Here is a 14505-nt window from a genome sequence, read left to right as displayed (position 1 = left end):
AACTGTGACAAAGCTGTGGTCAGAGTGTTTGTGTGGTCACGATGGACAATTAAAATCGAATTTAAAAAAAGAACCTGGCTGGCTGTGTTGACTGTCCATTAACCTTTTGTGTGTTTCTGTGGTAGGTGGCTGCCAGAGCCGGAGTTTATGACATCCTCAACCAGCTGGGCTTCTCCGAGTTTGAAAACCCGAGGGACACGCCGCTGGCCAGGCTGCGCTGCCGCTGGCAACAGCAGAACATTCAGTCACTTCCTTTCCGAGGGGAGTTCATCTGAGAGAGAGGATCACTGTGAACGCACCAATCCAGTACTGTGCTTTTCAGAATAAAAGACATTCACGTTAACATTATTAAGCCTTCTATATTTACCCCTGTATTATGCATATCTCCACTTCATCTATTGTTTGTGCTTTTCAAAAAACACACTAGTGATGTTAACATTTTTTAGGTGTTTTAGTGTTACCAGAATGTTGCTCCTATATTAGAAGTTGATATTTGTGCCTTTGCTTTTTCTATGAATGGTAGAAGATAGAATTTCATTGTACTAATATTTATGTTGCTTTTTTTCAAGTTAAGGTTTCTTTATTAAGACCTCTCACTTTTGAAGATGAGACGACCTTTTGAAGCTTCTTTTGGAACAAGGCGAGTTAAATGCTGTTATGGAGGAGAGGAGCAAATTCCACTGTGTGGTCAGCCAACAATTTTGGATGTATGTCACAACTGTTTGCTGTTGCGTGACCTGATATTTTTCTTAAGCCCTGTTCTTTTCTCCTCAGCACAGCTGCCTGCAGCGGCTGTGCGTTTGCTCGTCTTGAGGTTTTCCACTTTTGAGAAGGTTCCCTGTGTACATATGAAAGCTGTTGTTATTTAAACATGTCTTTAAGTTTTCTAAAGCAGAGTGGATGCTGTTAAGAAGAGTTTTGCGCAACATGCTGTCTGTTAAGGTTCTTTAGCTAACACCATTCATGTGCTCATCTGTTTCTTTTTGCATTTATTTACACATGTCATGATACAGGTACTAACAGTACAGCATGTCAGGATCTTTTATGTTAGTTTGATTTTACTTAAAGCTGTAAATGTGTTTTTGTATTTGCGTTTGTATACATTGCAAATGCACACTTCTTTTATTATCTTTTTTTTAAATCCCATGAAATGCTAACATCACTTCCTTAACGTGATGTGAAGAACCAGAGTTATCTCTTCTTCCTTGTCAAAACCTGGCGCTTACGTTATCCACAATGATGCAACTCGACCGTTGACAGCTTGTCCGGAGATTCGTGTGTTGTAGTAGTAGTAGGGCAAGTGACATCCCTTTATAAATATACATTTTAAAGGAAAACTTCACCCTTCAAGTGATCGTTCGCCTATCAGTTACTCACCTTTTGTTGCGCTGAATTCTTGAAAAGAACTTTGTTTTTCTCGCATGCCTTCACGGTGAACGAAGAAACCAAAAACAGAGGAAATTCGTAATGAATTGAAGTCATAGGGGTCCACGTTTAACAACAGCAAAACTGTATCCCAACATCTGTTTACATACTCTTACACAACTTGTGCATTATAATCCAGCTGTCATGTATGTAGTCGTATGTTCGGTGCCAAGCCACAACAGTCTCAAAAATGTCCAGTTGGACCAAAAGCCCATTTCCCTGATTGCCCGTTTTCCCAAAAACAAAAGTCCTGTTTCTCGGAAAAAACACATTCCCTGCAGTTAATTTCAGCTTCCGTGTTTAAGCCATCAATCCTGGGTGTTGTCGCAAACCCTTGGCGGCATTTCACTACCACTAAACCCGAGTGTTTTTCACTCGGCCCTGCTTTTCCAACAACTGTTGTACCACCAAGCACGAATGTTTGAAACCGTAACATGATCTTTTCCTTAACATAACCATGTCGTGTTTTTGTTTCTAAACCTAGCCACATATTCACTACAGTGTTGTTGAAACATATGTTGAGACATATCTGTGGTTCACAGAAACATACAATGCTAACATTTTTCCTGCAGAGAGTGTATATTTTTAGAGAAACAGGTCTACGGAGCAATGGGATTTTGCTTTGTGGATAACAGTCTGTTAGAGAAATGGACTTTTGGTCCAATGGGACATTTTTTTGAACTGATTGGGCTTCAGAATTTTGCGCCGTTGGAACTCCGGGCAGCCCGGTTATGCTCAATACCTTCTAAACGGACAGCACTTTCTGACGTGAAACTGAACTGACAGTGAAACTTACCCATGCTCTCTTTTTAAAGCCAAGCTTTATTGGTAAAAACAGCAGTTTTACCTCGCTGAACAAGGGAGCTGCTGGTCTACCGCTGCCTCGATTTGTAGTTTGTTTGTGTTACTGTGTGACTTTGGTGAATCCGAACTAACCCTTGAAACACCAAAGTCCCACGACATGTAGGCACCTGTAGACCAGCAGCTTCTGTGTTCAGTGAAAATGAATAAATTCAACGCAACACGTGGTGAGTAATTAATATACAAATGAGTTTTGGGGCGGAAGAAGACATAAAGCAGCTTGATCCACTGATCACGACAGTAAGTAATAATCGCAGTATCAGCTAATCGACAAGCAACAATCAGGGTTTTTTTGTCCAACACATGCCAATCATTGCTTAGCGTGCCTACTTTGAAGAAAAACTTTTACTGTACATTATTTCTTTAAAAGTCTTAATTCTTCTTTTTTTTATTATGTTGTTATTCTTAAATTTGCTAATGTGTTGAGTTGTAACTTGTAGCTCAAAGTGTGCTTAAAAAACATGAATCCTGCCTTAAAACCAGAAAGATAAGCCTGAAAAGAAATTAAAATTCCTTCCTCCAGATGCCTCTCATTGCTATTTTTTCTTTTCTGTTGATGTGTCAAAACATTTGCACTGTATATAATTGATTTGGACTAAAGGAGCAAAAGGTTAATAATAAATGGAAATTGAAATAGCTTTTTTGTGTGACGGAGAATATCACAAATCTTGGTGTGACTTGATGACACAAGAAAGTGCAGGTTGTAATAGCACCCGAACGTCTTAGCTGTGCTCATAATGTTTTTTTAAAACCGGCACTACTTATAGAGGAGAGGCATTTCAGTCACTGTATGTGCCATTTATTTTCTTTTTGGGGGCTGAAATAAATAATTCCAATAGATTTAACAGTCTTTGTCTGCTTTTGGTATCATTCTTCTGTTTTCTAAGGAGAATAATAAAATTGATCCATCTGTGTTACAGGATTCGGATTTAAAAGTGTGGGAGGATTTTCTGACCACGGATATCTTGCACACAACTCTCCACTTCGCTGTTTCATTGAAGTTTCTGATTCACCATTGGAGCCAAATTATTGTCTCTTCCCTCCTTGGCTTCCTGTCTTTTTTTCCCTCCTTATCTCAGCATCATCTTATGCTCTAGATACGCACTGCTAAGAACCCGCTCGTATATCCGGACGGCCTCTTCGTCTTATGTCAGTGCCAACCTCGGAGAGCAGAGCAGGTTATGAGCATCAGGCAGCGCACATTTACACAAAACAGATGATTCATTGTTGGGCTTAAATCTTAACATATTCCATATACAGTAATAAAGAGCTTAGGCAGATCAAAAGACTAATCTGAGTTGCCTTTTGATGTGGACAGGTAAGGTCTTAATTAAAAAAAGAAGAATACGGTCACCATCAAAAGAAAGGAGGGCTGTGTGGGGATTAAAAGCCACCGGCCGGCACATCAGTGAAGCTCACTTGGCTTTGCTGGCCTGCTTTGAAAGGCTGATATCCCAGATCACTTCCCGTCTTGTAAGTGCATAGCAGGCTTATCTCTGGGAGCACGGAAGTTGTTAGGATTTTATCACACCACAGCCTATCCTGGATTATTGTAAATGGAAACCAAGTGGTCCGGATTGAAACGCTCCTTTTATAGTTTGTTACACTTGTTTCCTTTCCACATCATCTCAGTTTATGGGCGACTTTATCCCTCTTTGTTAGGGGTCTGGCACTGTCAGGAGATATATTAGATAAATACACACACTTTCATACAGCACAGTGTCTGTTTGTCTTAACTCCACCAACAGAGACAAATTGGTTAAAACAACATTTGGATATGGAGAGGGGCTATTCAGTTGCAGCATGTGGCCAACTTGACTCCAGGTCAAGATAAGCCCAGGACATGAGGACCATGCTTGGATGATATAGCGGCCCCTCGCCTTTGAAATCCTTTCCAGACTCATTGAGATACTCCCCAATGTGAAACTCAAGCTAGCGGTTCTGAAGGATCCCGAGATTACGGCAGACAAAGAGCGGCATTGAGAGGTGAGCGGCGAGAGGGGATGTAATGAACTTCATGTGAAAAGCTTCCCTCTGCAGATGAGAGAGCTGCTCTGGAGAGGAGGCATGGTGTCGCGGTGCGAGGGGTGCACCACCTCTTTGATTGTTCTTGTGTGAATAAAAGGGCAGCATTACAAACACCTCAGAGACTCAAGTGTGCTCGCAGGGATTTGATCAGTAATAGCAAGACGGTGAATATCTTTGAAGGGATGTTCTTAAATACACGTCCAGGCCTTCATCTAGCCTGGGCAATAATGCACAATCCCTGATAGACCAGGTATTACACACCCCGCTGAGCAGGGTAATGAAAAGTCTCGGCTGGCCGGATAAAAACTACTGATTGAATTGATAGAGAAGCTCTTAAATTTTCTTATTTTCTCCTCCATTCGAACTTTGGGACACATCCCGTGGAGTTTTTCTACTGAGAGTCCCTGGTTCCAAGTTTGAGTGATTTATCTTATGTGAGCTCGAATTAAGGCACCTAAGATAAAGTCCCAAAATGGAGCCACCTGTGGCAGTGTCATTAAAGTCGAAATACCTTGTCAATGTTAACGGGGATTTATCTCAAAATATATTGTGACCACAGAATTCTGTAAGCACCTAAATCCCATCTGGGAATTAAACAAGGATGCAAGAGTTGACTTGAGACTTGAAAGCAAAGATGGACTGACCTGGTTAACTCCTGAAAAAGACAGTCACAAGCATTGGTAACACAACTTGAATATTTAGCTTGCATGGAAAAGACTTGAGGCCAGTTTCTTTGGCGTAGATCGAACCAATAGTCAGGCTTCAGTGAGACGCCTAAATTCACCTGTTGCATGAAGCTGTCTAGTTCTTCACTGTCTTAAAGGCTCAGTGTGCAGGATTTAGGGGCATCTACTGGAAGACATGGAATAACATATAATTAGTATGTTTTCTGTTGTGTATAATCACCTGAAAATAAGAATCAGTGTGTTTTTGTTACCTTAGAATGAGCCGTTTATACAGGTAGCAGGTCCTTGTCTATGGAGTCCACCATGTTGCACCACCATGTTTCTACAGTAGCCCAAAACAGACAAACTAAACACTGGCTCTGGACAGGGCCGTTTGTGTTTTCGTATAAAACCCTCCTGAACGTCTGAATCCTAAGTTATCAGAAAATAAAAGTGAGCGCACAGAAGCAGATGCTGAGCTAGTGGTCGTCTGCGACCAAATAGCCTCTGAGAAACACTGATTTGTAACAAACTGCTTTCATCAGTGTTTCTTTTAGCGAGGAGGAGACCTCCCGTTACCTTATATTGAACCATAAAGTGGTCATGGAAATGGTCATTCCGACTGAAAATTAAATCCGATTAAAGGGGGTGGTTTATTCCGTTTGTCATTCCCCAGATAGCACACCTCCGCTAAAGGCTATCGGTGCTCTATCTGAATCGGAGTGACACTCCGCTGGAGTGTTTCTACCAGAAGGCCGGTAGCGGAGCGGAGTGGAATTTCACTCGCGCCAGTGCACCCTGACACTAGAGACTTTCTGCTGGCAGGTTGATGGCAGTCTCCCAGCGGAATTTCACTCACGCCAGTGCGCACTGTCGCACTTGACCTGACATTTTTCCAAAGGCGGTACTGGATCGGGCTCCCGTCGGAATTTCCCAGATTTTCCTTTTCCCGCTAAAGTCTCTGCCCAGAGCTTGAGGACAGCCATACTAGTGAAGATCCGAATGAAAGAATTTTGTGTGCATGTAAATGCTCATTCCTCTTTAAGTTCATTCCGGTCTTTCTGCGCATGCTCGTTTCCTTGCCCTTCTGGCGCGATGACGTATAGCGTGCATAGCAACGGGCTGAGATAGAGCAGTCAGACCTCCATTCGCCAAAGCACGGTCTTCTATCTCCCTTCTTCAACCTTCTACCTCCCTTCTCCTCCTCAACAGACGAAGCATTAACAGAACAAGGTTGTTGTCGTTCTGCTGCTTCAAGAATATAAGCAAAACAAGCCCGAAAAAGGCACTAAGAACGGCGTCGTCAAGCATCTTGTTATCCGGAGCGAGGACTACAGTGTTTTCTTCCGGTAAACGTAAACACGTAACATCTGCCCCGCCCCCTATCCAATCAGAAACCTTCCCTGCCCCAAACCTTGCGCAGACCCGAATAAAGGCGATTAAACTGATCTTCCGTGTAAACCCTCATTCGGAGTGAATATTTCTCCTGTAAACTACCTGGAAAAACTTTAATTCTGAATAATTTCATTCAGATTTATTTCATTCTGAATGAGAAGCCATCATGTAACCGCACTGACTGGCTCTAGATAGGGCCATTTGCATTTTCACGTTTTTGCACTGGCCATCGTACCTTGAACTTGCTGAATGGGAAAAACCTATAAAACTGCTTTATTCAGGGTTTTTACCGGTTTAAACCACCAAGTTTGTTTGTTTCGGAGAGGAAGAGACCTCTGTGGATAATTTGGCTCCTGGTAAAAACTTCCTGAACCTCTGGATCTTGAATTATCAGAGAAAAAAGTGAGCACTAGTGTTGGACTAGCAGCCCATCTTTGACGAGCTGAACAGCATTGGAGAAACACTGATTTTAACATTTAACTGCTTTATTTAGTGTGTTTAGCAGTTTAAATCACCTGCTCATTTGTTTTGGAGAGGAAGAGACCTCTGTGGATAATTCGGCTCCGAGTAAAAACCACTGAAGGAATCCTAACGAGGAGTTCACGCTTGGCACGTGGGAGAAGTTTCAGCTGGTTGAAATCTGCAGATGCCACTAAATCATGCACACTGTTCCTTTTAATAGGACCAATTTACTGTGAATTCTGGGTGAACTAACATTTTTTCAACTAAAAAAACATGGCTGACACTCAGCTCTGTTCACTCTGGCAGATAAGTGGTACGAAGTTGCAGGCTGCAAAACCTGTGTGGGTGGGAACCCTTGCAGAGTCGTAGGGGTCACATGTGAGCGCTTAGTTTCAGAGTCGTTAAGGTCACAATGTGAGTTGCTGACCTACCTGACCACCATGTTCACTTGAACATGCTCCCAGAAAACAACCCTGGGTCAGACTTAGGACCACTGAGTTATGCCTAGTTAACTTAATCATGCATCACAATTTTGAAGTTGTTTTTGTGTACAAGTTATGGCAGATGATGTCCATCCTGCAAGATCTTCGATCGTAGCCAGTGACAGCAAAACAGTCCAGTCATTTTTGTATGAAGCCCCCAAATCACAAATTTAAATGTGCCAGATTTGGAGAAAATTGGCCAAAATGTGTTGGGCAAAAAGTTCTTCCAACAGGCAAACCAGCAGCTTGTCATATAGTACAACTCATGGATCAACATGAGGCGATATGGTACATTTTTATTTGTAAATGACCACATGGTGGCATACTGCTAAATTAACTATCTAGTTAACAACACTGTCTGCTCAATGGGTGTTAGAGGAAGCTCTGTAACAGTCAGTGGACCTGCAGTAGTGGTGAGACTGGTGTTAAGTGCTGTTTCCAATTCAACAATCTCAAGTCTTAAACTACCTTCATCTACAAGATGGAGCCACAAGGTAACAATGTAGGACTTGCCTTGGGTTTTATTGTTTGTAAGTGTTAAATATTCAATTTTTTTAATGATTCAGATAACAAAAAATACACTCTAAAGCTGTTGTACAAAAATAAAGAGTACATTAGACATTTTCTCTGTCTCCTTTAACAGAGACAAACATGGTCAAAACTAATGTCAACAACGGCTAAGCATTCAACTTGAGCTAGCGATTAGCATGATGCTAACGTCGCATTAAAAACCCATTGACATGCTAACGCGATTAGCGTCGTGACGTTTTTATGTTTGTTACAGGTGACAGAAAAGTGTTCACGCTTTAAGGGAAGCATTTAAGGTAAGTAAATGACTTATGTAACTTTGTGTTAACATATATATGTTCTTTAGGGCCATAATGAGAAATTAAAACGGGAGGAAAACAAGTAATTAGCTTGTTTTTGTACTTCCTGGTACAAAGCTAAACTACAGTAAGGCGGAAAGGCCAAAAGGTACAAACAGCCCTCTCCCTCAAAGGGGCAGTACACGTTGATATGCAATAAGCTCGCCATTTTGAGGCCTTTTGCCTGCTTGGTAATACAAGTAAATTAACTTGGTAAGAGTTAAAGGAATACAGTTTTGATATTTGGGGTATTATGCTTCCTAGCTTTCTTGTGGGGGCAGCAGTAGCCTAGTTTATAGGGACTTGGCTTGGGAACCAGAGGGTCTCCAACTTAAATCGCCGTATGGACTAAGTGTGGAGCGTGGACTGGTAGCTAGAGAGGTGCCAGTTCACCCCTGGGCGCCGCCAAAGTGCCCTCGAGCAAGGCACTGAACCCCCAACTGTTTGTCCAAGGCATCCCCCTCGCTCTGACATCCCTCCATTCATTGCTTGTAAAGGCCCTGTTAGTGCATGTGTGTATTTTGGGCATGTGTGTGTATATGATAACAGAGTGATAAAAAATGAATTTACCCTTAGGGATTAATAAAGTATATCTTCCTCTTCTCGCTGAGAGCAGGAGGTGGTTAAATTGGTTTAGTTTCATAAATTGTATAAAAGAAGTGGACGTAGCCTCCTGGTCTGAATATTCAGTGTGGTCTTTCTCTCAGTGCGTCAAATATACCACGTGGGATGGGAACAAACACCGGACTTTGACACAGAAGACCAACATGTGAGACCAGATTTTGTGCCACTCAAAGCTGGGTGTTTTTTAGTGGCATTTGCAATCTTTTCCTAACCATAACCAAGGAAACTATGAAGAAAAAACAGCCATGACAACAGTGACAGTGTTCAAGTGTCAATGGGGTGGGCGCTGCAAATAACACTTTAACCCATCATGTCTTTGTTGTTTCAACTTTGACTGGAAAACCCTTCCATCAGATTAAAAAAGACACACATTACTACCTTTTTTCCATCGTCACTCTCGGCCGCACCAAGTAGAGCCATGCTGCGACGAGTTGTGTTTCCATTGTCAGTTTAGACGCCCCGTGCTATGCCAAACTGCACCGGAGATAGACCTTCTCAGGAGTAGGTCCAAAAGCACGCCTTGAAGCGGGTAGCGGTAATGTCTCGCCGACTGCAGCCAACCCTGGACGCCCCTCCTTCTCCACCCCAAACAATCGTGTATTGGGACTTTTATTGTGAAGAATGTACAGGAAATGAAACGTTTTACTGAATTAGCAGAACCTTGTTAGCAGCTTCTCTTCAGTAAAAACAAGTCTAATAATGTGCAGGGAGGAAAGTGAAAGCAGAAACAGCCACAGTGAGATGTTGATGAAGAGCTGCAGACAACAGGCTCTTACTGCACCTCTAAATAGCTCGCCTCCATCAGGTAAACTTCTTTTACCTGCCCTGCTGTGGAAAAACACATGCAGCAGAAATAACAGGGGACTTTAGCCGTGGATCAGCCCACTGCTTTTAAGACAAGCCATCATCAATTTAAGACACACCTTCAAATGGGTAGCTATAGCTACACCTTCAAATCTAGCTATGACTGTTGAAAAGGGGTATAATTGATGCTTACTGATGTCTTTTATCTAAATGTGCATGTTTTCCTTGTTACTTGTCTCCAAACAGATCATGTCTCTGTCCGTCAGAGGCTGACATGCAGCTGCTGGACAGAGACGTGACCTGTGCCTGCCACATTGACTCTTATAGAACTGACACCAAAGTCTGGCTCCTCGAATGCTGTCTCTGTCGTCATGAACGTTTCCTTCCTTATAGTGTCCTTGACCATAAGTTTGTTGCCTTAACTTAATCGCCAACTTCTTCTTACCGCCACGTCTGTGCCGCTCAGTGCCAGGTGTTGTTTTTGCGACATCCGCAGTAGGGTTGCAACTAATGATTATTTTCATTGTCGACTAATCTGTCGATTATTTCTTCGATTAGTCGAGTAATCATTTTATCGAAAATGTTGGTCTGTCTCTCCCAAACCCCAAAATAATGTCATCTAATGTCTTGTTTTGTACTCACGCCAAAGGGTTTTAGTGCACCGTCATGGGAGAGTGTGTAAAGCTGCCAATATTTGAACGTAAGAAGCTGCAATAAGAGTATTGTGGGGTACTTTTGTAGTACTTTTCTATGAAAAATGACTCAAACCGATTAGTCGACCGATTATTTTTATAGTCGATTAGTCATCGATTAGTCGACTAATCGTTACAGCCCTAATCCACAGTCTTTTCAATCTTTAACCAAGTAGTTTTGTTGCTTGAACCTAATCGCCAACTCCCTCTTACTGCTGACCCCAAGTCCGTCCTTGGCATCATTTTTGTAACAACACGGGCCTCTGCCCAAGCAATGAATTATGATGAGTAGAGATGGGATCACATTGAAAAAGTGAAGTCACCGTTTTATGGTTTCAAGTCCTCTTCAATATGGTAGATGTTCATTTTGAAAATCATGGTCCCATTAAGAGTAGAATACACGACAAAGCAAAGTATGCTTTTGGGTGTGGCTATGCTGTGATTGACAAGTTGCTAACACCACAGTGTCAGGTTTCCAGTCACATCCACTCCTCACTCCTCCACAGCTCTACCCTCTCGTCCAAAAATGGTCACTTCCAGCTCCAAAAAATCAACAAGATGGCAACGGCCAAAATGCCAAACTCGATCAGGCTCTAAAACAGAAGTCCACAAACCAATGGGTAATGTCACAGTGGGTACATCCACTTCTTTTACACAGTCTATGATTAGTTTAGACCAGAGAGTGGAAGCAGGCGGAAACAGGTCGGTGTGGATGAATGGGTCAACAAAACATCTGGCGTTAACGGGAGACAACTGTTTGTTTCCCATTTCAAACAGACCGTCAACGTTTTTTTTGTTTTTCAAAGCATGACTGCAGTCGTTCCTTGAAAGTGTTTATTATTGTAACCGTGAAGATCCCCTAACCTTGACAAGGTACTTATTTTAATCCAAACCATGATCTTTCTCTAAACATAGCCCAGTTACATAACCCAGACCTCAACCATAGAGGTGTCACATCACAAAATGCTTTTATTGTAACGGAAATGATGTCATTTTATTGTCAGTGCTGTCAGATCGGAGTCTATGTGTCATTCTAGAGGGCAGGGGTGGACTAACAAGGTATTTCGTTGTTTAGTTTGGAAGACTTGCTGGAAAAACTTGCATCTGACTCTCTCTGAATGTCTGCACTGGACATAATGAAAGTAAAACCTTTAACACAATTACACTGACACATCCAGGACTACTGCTGCAGCTCCACGTACAGGAAAGACTCACACAGTCATCACTCACTAATCACATTTTCTTAAAGAAGGTCAAGTGAAACTCATCGAGTCCCAGTTCCCTCTGTCCACGCGGGTCAGAGGACCACAATAACAACCTCTCCAAGTCGCTGGTTTGTAACTTGGCACACACAGACGCTCCTCTCTTCCCCCTCAAGCTGCCGCGCAGACCGGCAGCTGCTTTACATCTCCCTGCATCTCGAGAGATGAAAAGTCACATATTTTCTCAGCACGCTGGCATGGCTAGACCACATTACAGCACACACTGAGGCATCCGCAGCTCCACACACTGTACTGTAACTTCTCCCCGTTGCTGGAAACAGTGGAAGAAGCTTGATTTTTTCTTTTTTTGTGTGTGTGTGTGTGTGTGTGTGTGTGTGTTTTTGCAGCTCCACCCTCAAAGACTGGACTACTGTTCAGCAGATTATAATGTCTCTGTTTGATTCACACACATTTAAAAGTCATCTAAGCCGAAATATAGAACTTGCAGCGTGTCTCTGTGGCGCTTGAGAGAAAAAAGAACAACTGCTGTTGTATTTTCAAGTCTTTATAGATCAATAAATCCCATGTCTGAAGAGAGCTGGCTACCTCACATGAATGTCTTGCGGCTTATTGTTAAAATACTCAATGGTCGGGTTCTGTTTGAGACGGGAGTGTATTAAAGTTTCGCTCTTACACTCCTGTTGTGAAGGACAGAGTGTTCTAATGCGCGCACTGTAGTAGAAAATTGTTCTGGTGTGTGGACGTAACCACAGACTGTGAGTGGAGCTATTCATTTTAGAAGGGAAAAAACAAGGCTTCTAATTGAATACTATGCTATATTGTGGAATGTCATCCTGGCTTTTGGACACAAGTGAAGAAAAAACAACAACAAAAAACTCCAAACAGTATGGATGGAAAAAGAGCATAAAACCTCTTACAAGGCAGTTAATGGTTTCCATCTCTTAATGCTGTGGTTAGTTTCCATCGCTTATTAATGCACAACTCTGGATCACCATCCAATCCTCCCATTGCCGCCCTGGGGGGATGACTGTATTAAAGAAAAAAAAAAAACAAAACCCACACCTGCTCTACATTGACCATCCTGCGAGCACGGAGGTAATTAGCCACAGAGTGAGAGTATAGCTGCAGCATGGGGGGAGGTCGCGCAGACCGACAGTGCGCAGACACAGTCAAGGAACTGCAGAGGGAAAAGAGTGTCCCGTCTAGACACCTTTTTTCCTCAAAAAACCTGAAAGTCAAAACTCATTTCAACCCCAGCCCCCTTCTTTTCCTCTGGATTCCACAGTTGTTGGTTCAGTCTCTGCGTGGTCATGTCTGACAAAGTCTGGACTCCAGCAGGGTGAGCCGGGGCCAGGAGAAAAACAAAAAAAAAATCCTGGTTGCTTGAGCAGTCATCCAGAGTTTTAACAGGCTGTCATTCCACTGATGAAATCTGCTGTAGAGTTTTCACACCTTCTAAGCCTCTAATGAGGGTGTTGGATTTGTTCCATTTCTGCAAATGGAACATATGCTCACAGTGACATCTGCAGGATTAAACCCGATTATGAAAACTTGAGATACAAGCTGCATGAGGTCATTAAATCGGATCGTGCGAGGCGTGCTTTGTTGATTCAAGAGCTGTATGCAGTCGACTTGGAAAAATGAGTGGTTACATTAAATCTGATTCTATGAAGATGTGACACTTTTACCTTACCTTGAGGTGCACTTTATGTGGCTCTAAATAGATAAGTGGCTGCACATTTTTTCATGTTTATCTTAAAAAAAAATTGACAGTTTTTGGTTGCTGTAAATGTTCCTCCTGTTTGTATTGGCTCTGAAGAGATGGAAACAATTTCAGTGTGAAATTCTTTCTCTATGTTTACACACACAGTTTCCTCACTGGGCTGAGGTAGACAGTACAGTAAGTGACACAAATAGGGAAATTTGCATTTTAAAAAAAGCCTCTTTTACACTGCCTGTTCAAGGCGGGAATGTTGCACTGTTATCCGCCTCGCCGTTCTTGCCTGAATGCGGTGACAGTTATCTTGCCTTTAAGTCAGCAGCAGAGGTAGTAACAGCACCAAATCCACGTGTGTGACAGGGACAGCTGATAAGACGGGACGATGTGATGTTTTGATGAGATGTTTTGTGTGCGACCCAACACTAGGTGTTTCAAAAAGCAGCACGTAGCAGTCAGCAGCTAACTCAAAGGTCCAGGAGCTCCTTAACATCCGAGCAGAGGACAAGATCAACTGCATAATGAGCACGTTAAATGATTCTTGCTGCCATGTTATGCCATTGTTATTGTTTATAAAGCGCTGCCCAAAGCTTAAGTTATATGTCACACTTAAGCAGCAACCTCAGCAGTTGAAAAATGAAGCCAACATGGAAGTGCCAAAAAGTGCAGTTCCTTAAATGGCCACTGGAGGCTGGCTCCAGAAGCCAGTCAATCCCCATAGACACCCTTTGTTAAAATGGCAGTAGAAATAAACATGTTTAAAGCCTGGCACAAAAAACGCTTTTGGTCTCTTTAGCTAATTTTAACCTTCATGACATCTGTTTACTTTTTATTAAGCCTTAAAGTTACGAATAATTAAGGACGGGCGGCTTTGAGTGATAGTGTCCTCGGCTTGTCAGTCAGATCCACCCCTTGCTCCTCTGCAACGGCACCCTCTCGCCCAGATATGGTGATTTCTGGCCCCAAAAAGATGGCAACAGCCGAAATACCGAACTTAAGGCTCCAAAATGGGAGTCCACAAACTAATGGGTGACCACACTGTACAACAAACATGGACTTTCACCTGAGAGAGCGGTGTTTGTGTCCCGTAAGATTCTAAAGCCAAACCCTGTTCTTTTTTCCTAACTCGACCCTACCCTAATCTAACCATGTTAGTTGTTAAGGGAAAAATAACGTCAGTTTGTGATGTTGTACCTACGTAGTCCATTAATATTGAAAGAGACTGTATGTAAATGTTAGATTTCCTGTGAAAATGGAAGTA

The 14505-nt window shown here is 42.4% G+C and overlaps 1 protein-coding gene across 8 annotated transcripts in view; it reads left to right on the top strand.

The window, feature by feature from the left end:
- pald1a (phosphatase domain containing paladin 1a) overlaps positions 1-3135 on the top strand; it is a 96773-nt gene extending 93638 nt beyond the window's left edge. For all 8 annotated transcript variants that reach the window (XM_033611785.2, XM_033611782.2, XM_078163209.1 and 5 more), the window contains one exon: positions 126-3135. In XM_033611785.2, the coding sequence (XP_033467676.1) occupies positions 126-275 (150 nt within the window). In that variant the 3' untranslated portion in view covers positions 276-3135. The remainder of the gene's footprint in view (positions 1-125) is intronic.
- Positions 3136-14505: the final 11370 nt, after the last annotated feature.

Source organism: Epinephelus lanceolatus, chromosome 21 (genome assembly GCF_041903045.1).
Source record: "Epinephelus lanceolatus isolate andai-2023 chromosome 21, ASM4190304v1, whole genome shotgun sequence".
NCBI classification, from domain to species: Eukaryota; Metazoa; Chordata; class Actinopteri; order Perciformes; family Serranidae; genus Epinephelus; species Epinephelus lanceolatus.
The sequence above is the reverse complement of the archived record's forward strand: the minus strand, read 5'-3'. Positions and strand labels throughout refer to the sequence as shown.